The following is a 14,749-nucleotide window of genomic DNA, read 5'->3' as shown; positions in this document are numbered from 1 at the left end:
AACCTGGGCTGGCGACTTCTATACAGTATATATATTCAAAGGTTTCATTAAGGTCTAAAAGTTTTCAGAATGTTTCCAAAATTATCTACAGGCTTCTGGAATGTTCCAGGGCGATTTGATGCAATAATGTTCCAGAATGTTTTACAGTGTTGTATAAAGCAGCATTTGAGTGTGGGCTTTCCTCAGTAAAAGTTGTATATTTTGAGAAGCAGGAGCTGTATTTAAAACATTAAATGTGACCATTGTAGCCATGGCGTTTGTGCTTGACTTCTGAAGTTTATATTAACGCTTGACTTTAATTGTAGTTCTTAATTTAATAAGAACCTAGTCTTCGCGTTTAAATCTAAGACAAACATACATTTTATGGATTATAACAAAACTAAAAACAATAATTATAAAATTATATTTGGTGATGCATTATTTTACTTATAAAAATCTTTTAAGACCCAATGCTCTAAATTTGTGAAAAAAAAAATCACTTTCCAAGAACATGACATAAATATAAAAACAATTTATCTCTTATGGTAAGTTATTCAAGCTCGACTTTGCAGCTCTCTAAGAATAACATAAATCAGGAATGAACTTATATTCACTTAAAAGTCGTAGAGTCTAGTAAAATAGAATTATAGGCATTTTTGCAATAATTCTTTGGAAACAAGCTTACTGGTGTTAAACGGACATTTTCATTTGTAGTAAGTGCAGAATTTGATTATAAAATTTGATTTAACTTTAACGATTTTTTTCTTTAATACTTGAAACATCGGTTGTCATTATTTTTGCTTAGTTAATTAAATATCATAAGCTCTTGAACTATACTTTATTATGAAGCATTTTGAGTGAATATTTCTTCTATACGGCTAACACTAGTGTGTAGAAGTTATAATTTAGACAGAGGCTTTGCTGTTGACCAATCAATAGGGACTGGAAAAATTCGCGTTTTCGATGACCTTCAGGATAGACTACACAGTCCTCAGTATACTCGGGAAAATACGCCTGTCCATTGACTGCTGACTTGTGAGTCGTCTCAACTAGTTTGCTTGTGATACGATACTTCTTTGGTTGAGTGTTTCCCATTGGCCCAGAGTCGTCTGAATGATCAGTGAACCAATAACAAAAGCAGCTTAAAGGTATGTGTATTTGAATTTTAGCGTATCGCGAAATGAATCCACGAATTTTTCCGGTCTCTACCAATCAATAATGAACAGCTTCACTCCTGCTTATAATAGTAACACTAAGAGACAACGTTTGTGATATTTTCTTTCTGTTATTTTCAGTACTTCTTTACCGTCGTCGCACCAGTCTGGATACGCACATATCTCGGCGGCATCATGAATATGATATTTAGAGAAGACTACTTCACAGCTATGCGCAAAAAGAGTTAGGACTCATTGGTCCCAAAATAAATATCATTTATTCACAGCATAGCCCGTGCCTGCATGATCACGAAGAGTTTTTTTTAACAAGTACTGACCAAATCGGTCAATGGACATCATATAATTGTGCAATCGTTCTGGAGCAAACATCATAAATTAGGTTATAAATGTGGAACGGAAAAATTCGCGGTATCAGTGACCTCTAGGATAGAATCCACAGTACTGTACATACTTGAGCGAATATCCCCTGCTAAATGGCTGCTGACTCGATAGTTGTCTAGACTGGGTTGACCGCGATTCGACACTTATTTGGCTGAAGGTCTCCCATTGGTCCAGAGTCGTCCAGGTATACCGTGTGCCAATAGTAGCAGTGTCGCAAAAATATAAAAACTATTTGAATTTTAGTCTATCGTGAAATGAATACATGAATTTTTTCTGTCTTTAGTTATAAAGTGCTTTGCTACATATATATGTTGATACACCACCATCTGTGCTAAAGTGGAGCTTTTTTTTTTTAAATAAATTTTGATTGAAATACAACGCTATATTTTCTGTTCATCCGAAACAATTACAAAAATGAGAATAATTTACTGCACGAATCCTTTTCATGGAGTATTATGAGGTTATGAGGAATACTACCTTGGCTGTTAGTTATTTGTGGATTTTGATTCCCAAATTAATAAGATGAACATCTTAGGTGGTGGACAGAGGATGCATAGGCGTATTTCACTTATTGTGATGAACACAACATAAACAAGCGTTCGTTCTTCACAGCAAAAATGGTTTGTTGCGACAAACAATTTTTTTTTATTTTGAGCCACTACAAAAATCATGTTACTTAATTTTTTTTTGTTTTACATATATGTATTTACATTACATGCTCGCTTACATTCTCACAGTGCAACATCTTTATGACGAAAGTAGTAGATATATAAATGTATTTCCGGCGGCAGTGTTCAGGGTGTGGTGCGTGGTGCCGACCATCATTTGACGTAACGGCGGCCATATTGGATTAACTTTACCTTTACCTTTGACCTTGAAATCACCCCAGCCGCCATCTTGGATTATTTAACTGCCTCCATCTTAAATTTCACCATCTTGGATTCCGCATATTGAATTCCACCATTTTGAAATAGAGCACCCCACTCACGAACGTTGGACTTTTCGTTACGGTGGGCATCGAGACCTTGACTCATGTCCGCTATCTTGAATTCTGACATCACATGTGCTATGTTGAAATATGAATTCTTGTCCACCATTTTGTATCTGACCTCAGACTTTTTTGGTTTTGATTTAATGTCCGCCATCTTGTTTTATTTTGACGGAATCCGCCATCTTGGATAAAGTCAATGACACCACATTGCTTTTATGTTTTGCTGGAGACCGCCATCATGGATTACATAACTTACGTAATCGTCGTTTCTGCTGTTTGTTCCTAGAGTGTGCCAACATCACTCTGTCTCATGCACCTAAGGTCGATGTTCCATTACCTACCAGTGTTGTTATGACCCTTATCAAAATATTAAATTTAATTGTTTATTCAAAATAAATAGGAAGCAAGGTGATTCGAACCACGACAAATCTGACCTCTGGGTTGGAATAAAATACACCAATGACCGCTGGGCCATCGAGACTTTGCCAGACTGAGAATTAAACACGGTATATATAAAAATTACACATATTCAGACTTGTAACATTTTTAATTTAAAAGCATAATATCAGCTGCTAGAGGGTGCTGTAGCTATTTTTTTTAATATGTGCTACCAGAAGTGATAGTGTCACGTAGTACACACATCGTGTGCTAGAGGGCGTTGCCACCATATTGTTTTAATTTTTACCTGTTAGATGCATTAGTTCTTAATACCGTTGCATAAATCACTATCTCGGCTGCCATATTGGAAATTCGTAATTATTAATCTATAAAATCGGGAAAAATTCACTCATTAATTTACTGATTGATTCGATCGATTTATGTCCTTGGTTAGATAATTACTCAATGTAAAAATGTTTATTTTAGGTAAAAAAAAAAAACACTTATTCAATAAAATATGGTGCAAAATCGTAAAAGAGGCTTACATCCCTCATTTACCAGCTTCCATGAAGCCGCTGATGACATATTGACCTCCATCTATAAATTCTGTAATTATTAAGCTAGAAATTCGGAAAAAATTCTAAAAGTAATCAAAAATATCACCTGTTAATGTAATGATTGATAAGATTCATTAATGTCCTAGGTTAGTTCCTTGGTAGTTGCGAAAATGTAACGTATGCTCTAGAAATATGTATTTAATTAATCATCCTCACTGCAAACCCCGACTGAATAAATTGGTTATTCGATATCACTTCGCCTACCAGGGAGGTATTTTTCGATACTTGGTATACATTTCAACAAGGTCATGTACAATGTCAGACATGTAGACCAAGTGAATCCGAATCATGAGAACTTCTTCATCGATACTTGTTATATATTTTTAAAAAATACGCCACATTTCAAGCAGACAATGCATGAGTCTCTGAATTGTCAGAACTACAGTAGGTATGTATTTACTGTTACAATAAAATAGACCAAATATCTAAGCATGATTTACGCCTACTACAGGACCAAGTATCTCTGAAAAATGCTTTACCAAGACCAATAAATTTTTAACCATTAAATATTCAGCCCTGACTACAGACTTTGGTATGCACATTTAACAAAAATGACATATATTTGTACGAACATTTAACTCAGTAGGATACGATATCATCAGAAATATACGATCCCCTTAAAGAGATACGATCTCGTCAGTATGATACGATCCCATCTGCAGGATACGACCGAAAGGATACGGATACGGTGGGATACGATCCCAATAGTATGATACATGAGGGTACGATCCCATCTGCAGGATATGATCGAAAGGATGAGTTGGGATGATATCCCACCAGTAGGATCTTCTCATCAATATTGTGTTGATGTGCTTGATTAAGTCATACATTATTGTGTATGGCTAACATAATGGTGCAACAGACAACAAAAAATAAATGAAGCATTGCCTCATATTTCAGATAACAAGGTGTCTTAGAAATTGAGACAGTCACTAACGTATTGAATGGTATGAACGATGCTGAGCATTCCCACTTCGTTTTTCAGACTCGCCCTCAGAATTTTGTAAGGTTTAACCTTTTGTGTACCCATGCAATAAATGCAGAATCTGCGGACTACCAAAGAAACAGGCCTTTATTTTTCACTCTACAAATGGAATAAATTAAAGAAACACATGTTACGCTTTCATGGACAGACTAAATAATCCAACCAATTTTTAATACCAACCTAGACGTTATCAATTAGAGATATTTGTGTAAATAATGTAGAAGACATCGGCATGTAATTGAAACCATGTAATGCTAGTCATAAACAGAAGATTAATTCAAACCAAAAATAAACATTTTCTCAGGTGGCCGGAAAAAGGTTCTTCTGCACCACCTCACACTCAGCAATTTATGTTTTGTTTCTCCAACAAAATAAAAAAAACCATGATATATGTGCTCAGTACAATCAACGAAATATTTCCACACCAAAACATGAAAATTCAGAAGGAAAAAAAAAACAACATTGAATGCAAAAATTCACGAAAACAAAAAAAAAACTGCAAATGGTTAACAAACAACCTGTTTCCACCAGAAAATATAAAACGTGTATATGTATAAAATTCCAGGAAATCATGCCGCAGTATTTTTGAAAACATCCGACAGTATTACCGTATGCTAACAGATTGATTGGTTCTTACGAGATACCAGACTTAATCGATACTGGTTCAGTCGCAGTTTTATTTCAGGCTCTCTTTTTCAAAAAATACATGAAAGTAATTTAGTCAAGTAAACAGAATCTGTAACTTTAAAAAGTTTCACGACTTCAGAATAACCACTGAATATCAGTACATTCACCATTATCAAGGTAAAAATTTATCTATTTTCTTGGACTTTTCAATTTATATAATATAAAATAATATTATAATAAAATAATATTTCTGACCCAGATTTCATTGCCAAAATGAGCTTAGTTATTTTATGTACAAGCAGGAAATTAAAAATTCCAATTGAATATACAAGTCATCTTCCATTTGTGGCTCCAGACTCTAAAGCTGAAAGTAATGTTAATAAGCTACATACCAGTGCTGAGATTGGAAATACTTCACATTTTGACCATCTCGGCCAGGAAAAACAATTGGTAATCAGTGACCTTTGTAGCAAATTTTCAGATTTTTAAATAAATTATTCGTTCAAACCCATCTTATTGAATATGACATCAAGATTTTGGACCAAACCTCAGGCAAATTACACCAATATTAGTTATTGGGTCCCAAAATGTATATTTTGTGAAATCAAATCCAGGACTTGTTAGATAAAGAGACTTTATCGAAACATCAACCTCTTTTTTTCAATTGACCTTAAAATTTTTGTACTGAAAGGTAAGGGTCATTGCATTTTCATTGACTATATTACCAGATAAATGTATAAAGTAAGTACCCCTCACCCAGATCTCAATCCTACGTACTATGGGTGCAACAAGGCAAAATATTTTAGTGTATTTGGTCTCAATTCAGCATAGCAACAAATTCTACTCACCCAACCAACGAAACATCTCACTGGTTTCTATGTAACATGGAATCTCTACCAGGAAATGTAGTACTTGGGTTGGCTAATGGTGCACAAGTGCTAAATCGCTTACTCGACCCAGTTCTAGGAGACATCAAGTTTAAATTTGTTTTTAATTACTTATCTCATGTAGTTATATATTCTGAAACTTTTGATGAACACATGACCCACCTAGCTTAAGTACATTAAAAGTTTTGTAAGGCTGGCCGTACTGTAAATACAAAGAAAGTTAAGTTTGCAGTACCCAACATTTCCTTCCTGGGTCATTTAGTGTCAAATAAAGGTATAACAATTGACCCTCATCGTACACACACCATCAGGAAGTTTAAGCCTCCAAAATATGCAAAAGTAATGTTTCATTTCAAAGGCATTGCTAACTTTTATGTCAAATACATACAAAACTTTGCTGAGCATTCGGCACCTTTGAATGGCTTATGCAAGAAAAATGTGTTGTTCCACTAGGGACCTAAACAAGAAAAAGATTTCGAAATCCTGAAACAGGATTTCCCCTCCCCCCAACCCAGTCTTGAGCAAGACAGACTTCATAAAAACTTTTAGTTTACAAAAATATGTCCCAAGAATGCGATGGTTTTCACCTAACTATCACTTTTGTTCACCGACCCTGCATCATCAAGGAAGAAAGTCATCAGTTAATGAATTGTAATGCTTGGATGTAGTTGTTGACATAGATAAATTCAGATAATTTTTGGGACACAGAGAATTATACTGGAAACATTAATCAGGCACTAGCATGGTTCTTGGCCCACCATAAAGAGTTAGCAAATATTGCATGCAAGATCACCAACACTTTTTCCTTAAAGTTTCAAATCCAGTATATTCGTGGCACTCAAAACATAGCAGCAGTTGTATTTTCAAATATGATCAAGAACCCCTCCAACCAAACTCTTTCCAGAGGACTCTCCATTTTTGTGCAGAGCCATCCTCACAAATTTTCCCCTTGATTATCAAGACCTTCAGTCAGGCCGAACCAAGTATTTATGATATTATATATGAGGTAAGATAAGGTACTTCCCCAAAATTCTATAATATTAAAAAGGAATTTGGTATTGCAAGTCAAAACCAGCCAAATACTTCAAAATCGTTCTACCCCAAAATATATAATAGTATGTCCTGCGGCTGGGTTATAGGTCTGGAGCCTGAGCCGATGTCCATTATCTTGGATTGTGACATCACGGTGGCCATATTGGTGTCAAATTACCACAAAATTCCTCAAAATTCTAAAAATTTCTCTATTTCGAGGGAAACATTCCCATTTTCAATTTATTTTCTTTTTTCCCTCAAAAATTAAAAAAAATTGGAATTCAAAAAATCTCAAAAGTAATTCGCACTAGAAAAAATTTAAATCACCCATTGAGACTTAAATTGCCCATGGTAAAGCCTCCAATAAGCATCAGGTGGGTAGCTTTGACCTTGACCGTAAACATGAAATCTTTAATTTTTGATAAAAAATTCCGAAAAAGTAAAAAAAAAAATTAATGCTTACTTCAAATGTTTAGTTACTTAATCAATTTCGGTACTCGATTCGATTCCCGGCGAGAGTAAAAATTTAATATATTAATTAAAAAAATAAAAATCTTATTTACAATTAGAAAAATATCCTTCCTTAGATCACATCCGCCATCTTAGATTCTGGAATGTTGCACTTTTTGTTACTACCGCCATCTTGAAATTCCATAATTTTTATGCTAGAAAATCGGGAAGATTTTTAAAATTCATACAAAACTATAAGTAATAAAATTTTTATAAATAAGTAATGAAAATGTCCACGGTTTGAACCCGCCGAGGTCAAATCATTTAACCATGGTGACAGATCCTTCCTCCACGGAAGCTACCGACAGACTGACCTCCCACCACTCATGCCAAGGCAGGTATTGAATCAGCCAGTCTGATGTCGTGGCAGCCATTTTTTTTCGTCTGCTGGAGGCTGCTGCCGAAATATTATTTGCATGTGCTAGAGTGCGCTGCCGCCATATCAGTTTAATTTTTGCCCACTAGACTGCAGGAATCATTTATAACTGTGGTGTCCGCCAGCTTGTTATTTGGGTGCCATCTTGTAACTTTATTGAGTTACGTTTAATTAGTGAATTTCTGTTACTAAATCAGCACTAAAAAAGTGGTTTTATTAGGCGGAATTTAAAAAAAATTCAGTCAAATAATATGCCTTAAGATGGCTAAGAATCACTATCATGCAAGACGAACTTCCTTCTCCTTGATGTCTAGCGAAGCCCTCCTTTTGCGATCGTAAGTGAACATCCTGTATCTCACATAAAAAATAAATAATAGTTACCACTACACAACACGTGGCAACATCTGTTGTTTAAAAGCAGAACTACTTGGTCGCGACCATGGTGTAAGGAAGGAGAGGCGAAACCGTGCACACGCTTTCCCCCACCACGCGCTCCCTCGCTACGTCACCTTGGTTGTAGCCAGCGCTCTTCTTCCAGGCGCTATCCATCCATTTCATCTGCGTCTCGTGCGAACCTTTTTTATTGTTGGTGCTTACACAATACTGAGTGCTTTTATGTAGCTGTGCAGTGTTCGGATTTCACAATCATTTAAAAAAGAATCGAGATTCTGGCATAAAATATTTTTCTTTTCCAAAAAAAAAAAAAAGAAGAACTTTACAATAAGTAGGTAAACGTATGCAAAAGGAAGGACAAATTCTGTGTTAGCAGAGGTCAGTTTAAACGAACGTGATTTTAAATAGAAATTTCACTTGTTTTATAATACGAGTTTTAATTTTAAATTGTTTTTGTATGATTAACTGTAGGTTAATATTAGGTCAAGGAATATATTTCGTGAAAAATACTGAGTTATTATCTATAATAATAAAGTCTTTCATGGTAAAAAGGTTATTTATTGAATGAATTTATTAAAAGTTATATTTAAATGTATACATATACACACATTAATAAAAACTAAAATCAGTGTTTTTTTTTTTTTAATGTTTGTGTGTTCGGGCATCAGCGAGAACTACAAAATTTATTCCAATATAACTTTTCTTTTTGTTTGTTATAGAAATAACCTAAACACTAGGTTGTGTAGCATTAATAAAGGGGAGGAAATATTTCATCAATGCATGTAAATAAATCGAATGAAAGTAGGAATGTGAACCCCCTATACATCATAAAGATACATGCACATTTTTTCTATTGTTCAAAACGTTCTCTTTAATGGAGTGGGGAGGACGTATGATGTAATTACGTTTAAATTTATTTAAGTAGTATACACGCAAAAGCGTGAGATAAGAATTATAAAATATACAAAAAAGAAACAGGCTTACATGCAACCAATTTTGAAATTCGAGGCCTAATATGTTTGTTTCAAATGAATTCGTATAGGCTTTGGAATAAATGAATTTTTATTTCATTACGATACGTATTTAACTTAATAATGTTAATGCAAAATGCCGCTCAAAATGCGGTGCGTGAAAGTGAATTACTTTTATAGTTACATGTGATGATACTGATTTTAATAATATGTTGGTTACCTAAATGTATTTTTAATATTTCAGAATTACAATCTGCTTCTGTTGTGTTATGTTGTTAGTTTACACACAATAATGAAAATTAACGTAAATGAATGCATTGTTATCTACTTTTGACTTTGCCAATTTTTTCCATACAAGCGTTTAGATAATGGTACAATTTTGTTTGTGTTTTACGCCTTGAATAGCATTTAACTCGTTAAAAAAACTGACGTTTTAAATACTTAAAAATAAAGTTTGCAGGGACCATCGCTCAGTACATTCTCAGCGTAATGCCTGCAAGCTGTTTTTGCTGAATACTGTAGAGCTATTTGGTTTTAATAATATGTTTTAAATATATTTTTTAAATATATTTTCTATGATTATTTATCCTTTTGTTTATTGTTTGTAACGAAATAAAATTAAAATTAGTAAATAAATCAAAGCGCTCAAGTTTATGTAAATTACAGTAAGTATTTATAGAAACTTTGTTTTGTGTCAGATTTTTTTTTGTTGTAATATGTGTATTATTCTTTTTCACCTGCATCCTGGATGTTTATTATCTCTATTATATTAATATTCATAATAAATATTTTCGGAAGTATATTCATTATAATTCCCTTTACCATTCTGTGTCGTTTTATGTAAAATATATTTTTTTTTGACAGTGCTGACATTCATGGCCATTGCGGTATCTAGATAAATACAAGACCCAGTCTACATTTATAAGTTATGAAACAGCCGAAAAATGTTTATTCGTTTATTTTATTATTAACTTAATATAAACCCCGTGTTTTGATACTAATATATTTATTCAAACTGTATTTTCTAAATGCATGCTATACAATGCACATAGCAAAGTATTTTTACGCTTCGTGGTCACTCTCACTATTCACACGATTGTGAATGAACTGTCTCTGCGTGGTATTCCCGTAAGCGCGCTGCGTGTGGACCGGGCGGTGCGACCAAGGTGACGTAGTGCGCAGTGGAGGACGAGTTTGGGCGGCCGGACGGCTTCACCTTCCCTTCCTTACACCATGGCCGCGACCCACCGATTGGGAACCGCTGTCTTTAGAAGAGTATCTGAACACGACCACTCGGTCAACACGTTAAAAATTACTTCATCATTTGTAATGCTTTTGTTGTTGTTGTTGTTGTTGTGGTGGTTGTAATTGTGGGTGTGGCCTCCCCCGCAGCAGCTGAGCGCTCGGTGCTCGAGACGACAGAGAACACGTGATTGCGCAGCAGCTGCAGTGTTGTGCTTGCTCTCTTCCTCTTCCAGCATCTTCCAGCATCTTCCAGGCTGGCCGGGATGCATCCAAGTGGACTGTGGGAGTTGCCACTGCCTCGTTCCACGCTCGCAACACACGCCCGAAAACACTCCCCCCCCCCCCTCCAGGGGCGCAACAACTAAATTTCCAAAGGGGGGGGGGGGGCAATATACCTTTTTATAAAGAATCATCGATTTCCCCCCCCCCCCTCCTATTGAAGCCGGGGGTGTGGGGGTCCTCCCTCGGGAAAATTTGTATTTCAAGGTGGAAAATGGTGCTATTTAAGCAGTTTTACTATCTAAAAATTGATTACACAGCACTTTCTTTGCCCCCGTTTGCCACCACTTCAATGTTTCAGAAGGGGGGGGGGGCAAAATACCCTTCCCCCCCTGTTGTTGCGCCCCTGCCCCCCCCCCCCTCATGTGTAAACATCTTAGCTCTGAAATCTTTCTGTAAATACTTCCTACAAACAAACATGGACCTTAATAATGTTCGCAGGCTCTTTCACGGCCATCGTCTGAAGTAGCTTGGCTTCTGGGTTGTAGCCGCGTCCTTGGCGGGAAATTCACCGACGTTTCGATCGACATTGCAGTCGCCATCATCAGGGAGCAGTAGTTATAACTGCTCCCTGATGATGGCGACTGCAGTGTCGACCGAAACGTCGGTGAATTTTTTCGCCAAGGACACAGCTACAACGCAGAAGCCAAGCTACTTCAAACATGAACCTTATTGAGCTGATTCAACATTATGAGTAAAAATAAAATCCATTGACGAGATTTAACCACTTTAATAAGCATGCGCTCTACCACTGCGGTACTAAGCCTATTGAGAATGTAGTTAGTTAGAGAATATGTAATACCAAAATTCGTACGTTTTTTTTTAACTTGAGATTTTAGTTCACCAAATATATTCCGGGGTAGTTTCACTATCATAAAGTTTCATTTGGCACACCAATACGTTTGGTATGTCCACCTAATGTTTACGAAAGTGAATATATACGGGTTTATGTTGCTACACGTGCGTCCGCCATCTTTGTGTTACATTTCCGTACATCGACTTCCGTTCCATTTTCGGGAAATTACTCCTACCGAATACCGTATACCGAAAGCTAAGATGTTACACATCAAAAATTATGTTTTTATTAATCGCAACCCCACATCACTCTACGTCCTGGAGCGAGAAGAGCTTATAATTATTCCTATCGCATTTAATACAATGTTTCAATATAAACTGTACAACAACAAGTTGGAAAATGAAGCAGGTATGATGGCGTGGCCTCCACTCTCCAGGAAGTATTAAAGATGCAAATTCCAGGTGTTCATTTGGCCCTTACAACATTTAAGTCATAAACTGGTGGGTCATTAATTTTGATAGTTCATTTTAATAATGGCAAGGATGTTGCAATGTAAAAACTTAATTAAAATATTTATTTTTAATTCACTTGAATTTTAAAACTACAAAGATTTCATATGATAACCACACACTCCCGGTTTTCTTATTTAATGGCACTGTTTAATGAATGTGCAAAACATTTTACAAGAATGTAAAACTTTTGCTAATACGTTTTCATTTTCATTTTCTAAGCTCCTCAACAAGTTTACATAGTTCTTTATTAATTACGTCAACATTGTTTATTTCGAAAATAATCTATATATTTGCATGAACATTCTTAACGATGTAAATAAGGGCTTTCTTTAAATATAAATTCTTTCATTTTAAATTAACAAGACTGTGCATATGTGCACATCTAAAAACACCACCAAGTGCACAAGTTTTATAGAATCTATAATATGATAAAATCTGTCAAAACCCTCACGGTGTAAATGGACAGTTTTGAAGTGAACATTACGTACTTCTAATATTCTAAGTGCGCTTTGAAGAAATTCTTATGCCTCAAAAAAAGGTATTACAGATTTAGTTTCACGAATACCTAACCTCCGCGTGAGGTTCACTTTTGTCTTCAGGTATGTTCGTGACATTCACAGTACAATAACAACATGGTTCACGACTCGCCAGTTTACACACAAACGTGGCCCGATTGCTAGCGAGTGTTAGGCTGCTAGCGCGCAGCTGAAACTGGCGAGGCTGAAGTTAGACCGGTGCTGACAGCTCAGAGTGTGAGAGTCAGTCACAACACAATAACAACACGCCTCACCACTTGCCAGTCTACACAGATGATGGGGCCTGATTGCTAGCGAGTGTTAGGCTGCTGGCGCGCAGCTGAAACTGGCGAGGCTGAAGTTAGACCGGTGCTGACAGCTCAGAGAGTGAGAGTCAGTCACAACACAATAACAACACGCCTCACCACTTGCCAGTCTACACAGATGATGGGGCCTGATTGCTAGCGAGTGTTAGGCTGCTAGCGCGCAGCTGAAACTGGCGAGGCTGAAGTTAGACCGGTGCTGACAGCTCAGAGAGTGAGAGTCAGTCACAACACAATAACAACACGCCTCACCACTTGCCAGTCTACACAGATGATGGGGCCTGATTGCTAGCGAGTGTTAGGCTGCTGGCGCGCAGGCTCAGGCTGGCGAGGATGAAGTTAGACCAGTGCTGACAGATAAGAGAGTGAGAGTCAGTCAAAGTACAATAACAAAAATCTCACCACTTGCCAGTCTACACAGATGATGGGGCCTGATTGCTAGCGAGTGTTAGGCTGCTGGCGCGCAGGCTCAGGCTGGCGAGGCTGAAGTTAGACCGGTGCTGACAGCTCAGAGAGTGAGAGTCAGTCACACAACACAATAACAACACGCCTCACCACTTGCCAGTCTACACAGATGACGTGGCCTGATTGCTAGCGAGTGTTAGGCTGCTAGCGCGCAGGCTGAGACTGGCGAGGCCGAAGTTAGACCGGTGCTGACAGCTCAGAGAGTGAGAGTCAGTCACAGTACAATAACAACATGGTTCACGACTCGCCAGTTTACACACACGACGTGGCCTAATTGCTAGCGATTGTTAGGCTGCTAGCGCGCAGGCTGAGACTGGCAAGGCCGAAGTTAGACCGGTGCTGACAGCTCAGAGAGTGAGAGTCAGTCACAGTACAATAACAACATGGTTCACGACTCGCCAGTTTACACACACGACGTGGCCTAATTGCTAGCGAGTGTTAGGCTGCTGGCGCGCAGGCTCAGGCTGGCGAGGCCGAAGTTAGACCGGTGCTGACAACTCAGAGAGTGAGAGTCAGTCACAACACAATAACAACACGCCTCACCACTTGCCAGTCTACACAGATGACGTGGCCTGATTGCTAGCGATTGTTAGGCTGCTAGCGCGCAGGCTCAGGCTGGCGAGGCTGAAGTTAGACCGGTGCTGACAGCTCAGAGAGTGAGAGTCAGTCACAACACAATAACAACACGCCTCACCACTTGCCAGTCTACACAGATGACGTGGCCTGATTGCTAGCGAGTGTTAGGCTGCTGGCGCGCAGGCTCAGGCTGGCGAGGCTGAAGTTAGACCGGTGCTGACAGCTCAGAGAGTGAGAGTCAGTCACAACACAAAAACAACACGCCTCACCACCTGCCAGTCTACACAGATGACGTGGCCTGATTGCTAGCGAGTGTTAGGCTGCTAGTGCGCAGGCTGAAACTGGCGAGGCTGAAGTTAGACCGGTGCTGACAGCTCAGAGAGTGAGAGTCTGTCACAACACAAAAACAACACGCCTCACCACCTGCCAGTCTACACAGATGACGTGGCCTGATTGCTAGCGAGTGTTAGGCTGCTGGCGCGCAGGCTGAAACTGGCGAGGCTGAAGTTAGACCGGTGCTGACAGCTCAGAGAGTGAGAGTCAGTCACAACACAAAAACAACACGCCTCACCACCTGCCAGTCTACACAGATGACGTGGCCTGATTGCTAGCGAGTGTTAGGCTGCTAGTGCGCAGGCTGAAACTGGCGAGGCTGAAGTTAGACCGGTGCTGACAGCTCAGAGAGTGAGAGTCAGTCACAACACAAAAACAACACGCCTCACCACCTGCCAGTCTA

At 38.0% G+C, this 14,749-nt stretch overlaps 1 protein-coding gene across 1 annotated transcript in view; it reads left to right on the top strand.

The window, feature by feature from the left end:
* LOC134529794 (inactive hydroxysteroid dehydrogenase-like protein 1) overlaps positions 1 to 8,811 on the top strand; it is a 59,214-nt gene extending 50,403 nt beyond the window's left edge. Inside the window, exon 6 of the mRNA XM_063364246.1 lies at positions 1,275 to 8,811. Coding sequence (XP_063220316.1) covers positions 1,275 to 1,382 — 108 coding nt within the window. The 3' untranslated portion in view covers positions 1,383 to 8,811. The remainder of the gene's footprint in view (positions 1 to 1,274) is intronic.
* The last annotated feature ends 5,938 nt before the right edge of the window (positions 8,812 to 14,749 follow it).

This window comes from Bacillus rossius, chromosome 2, assembly GCF_032445375.1.
Source record: "Bacillus rossius redtenbacheri isolate Brsri chromosome 2, Brsri_v3, whole genome shotgun sequence".
Classification (NCBI taxonomy): Eukaryota; Metazoa; Arthropoda; class Insecta; order Phasmatodea; family Bacillidae; genus Bacillus; species Bacillus rossius.
This window is presented reverse-complemented; position numbering and strand designations above follow the sequence as displayed.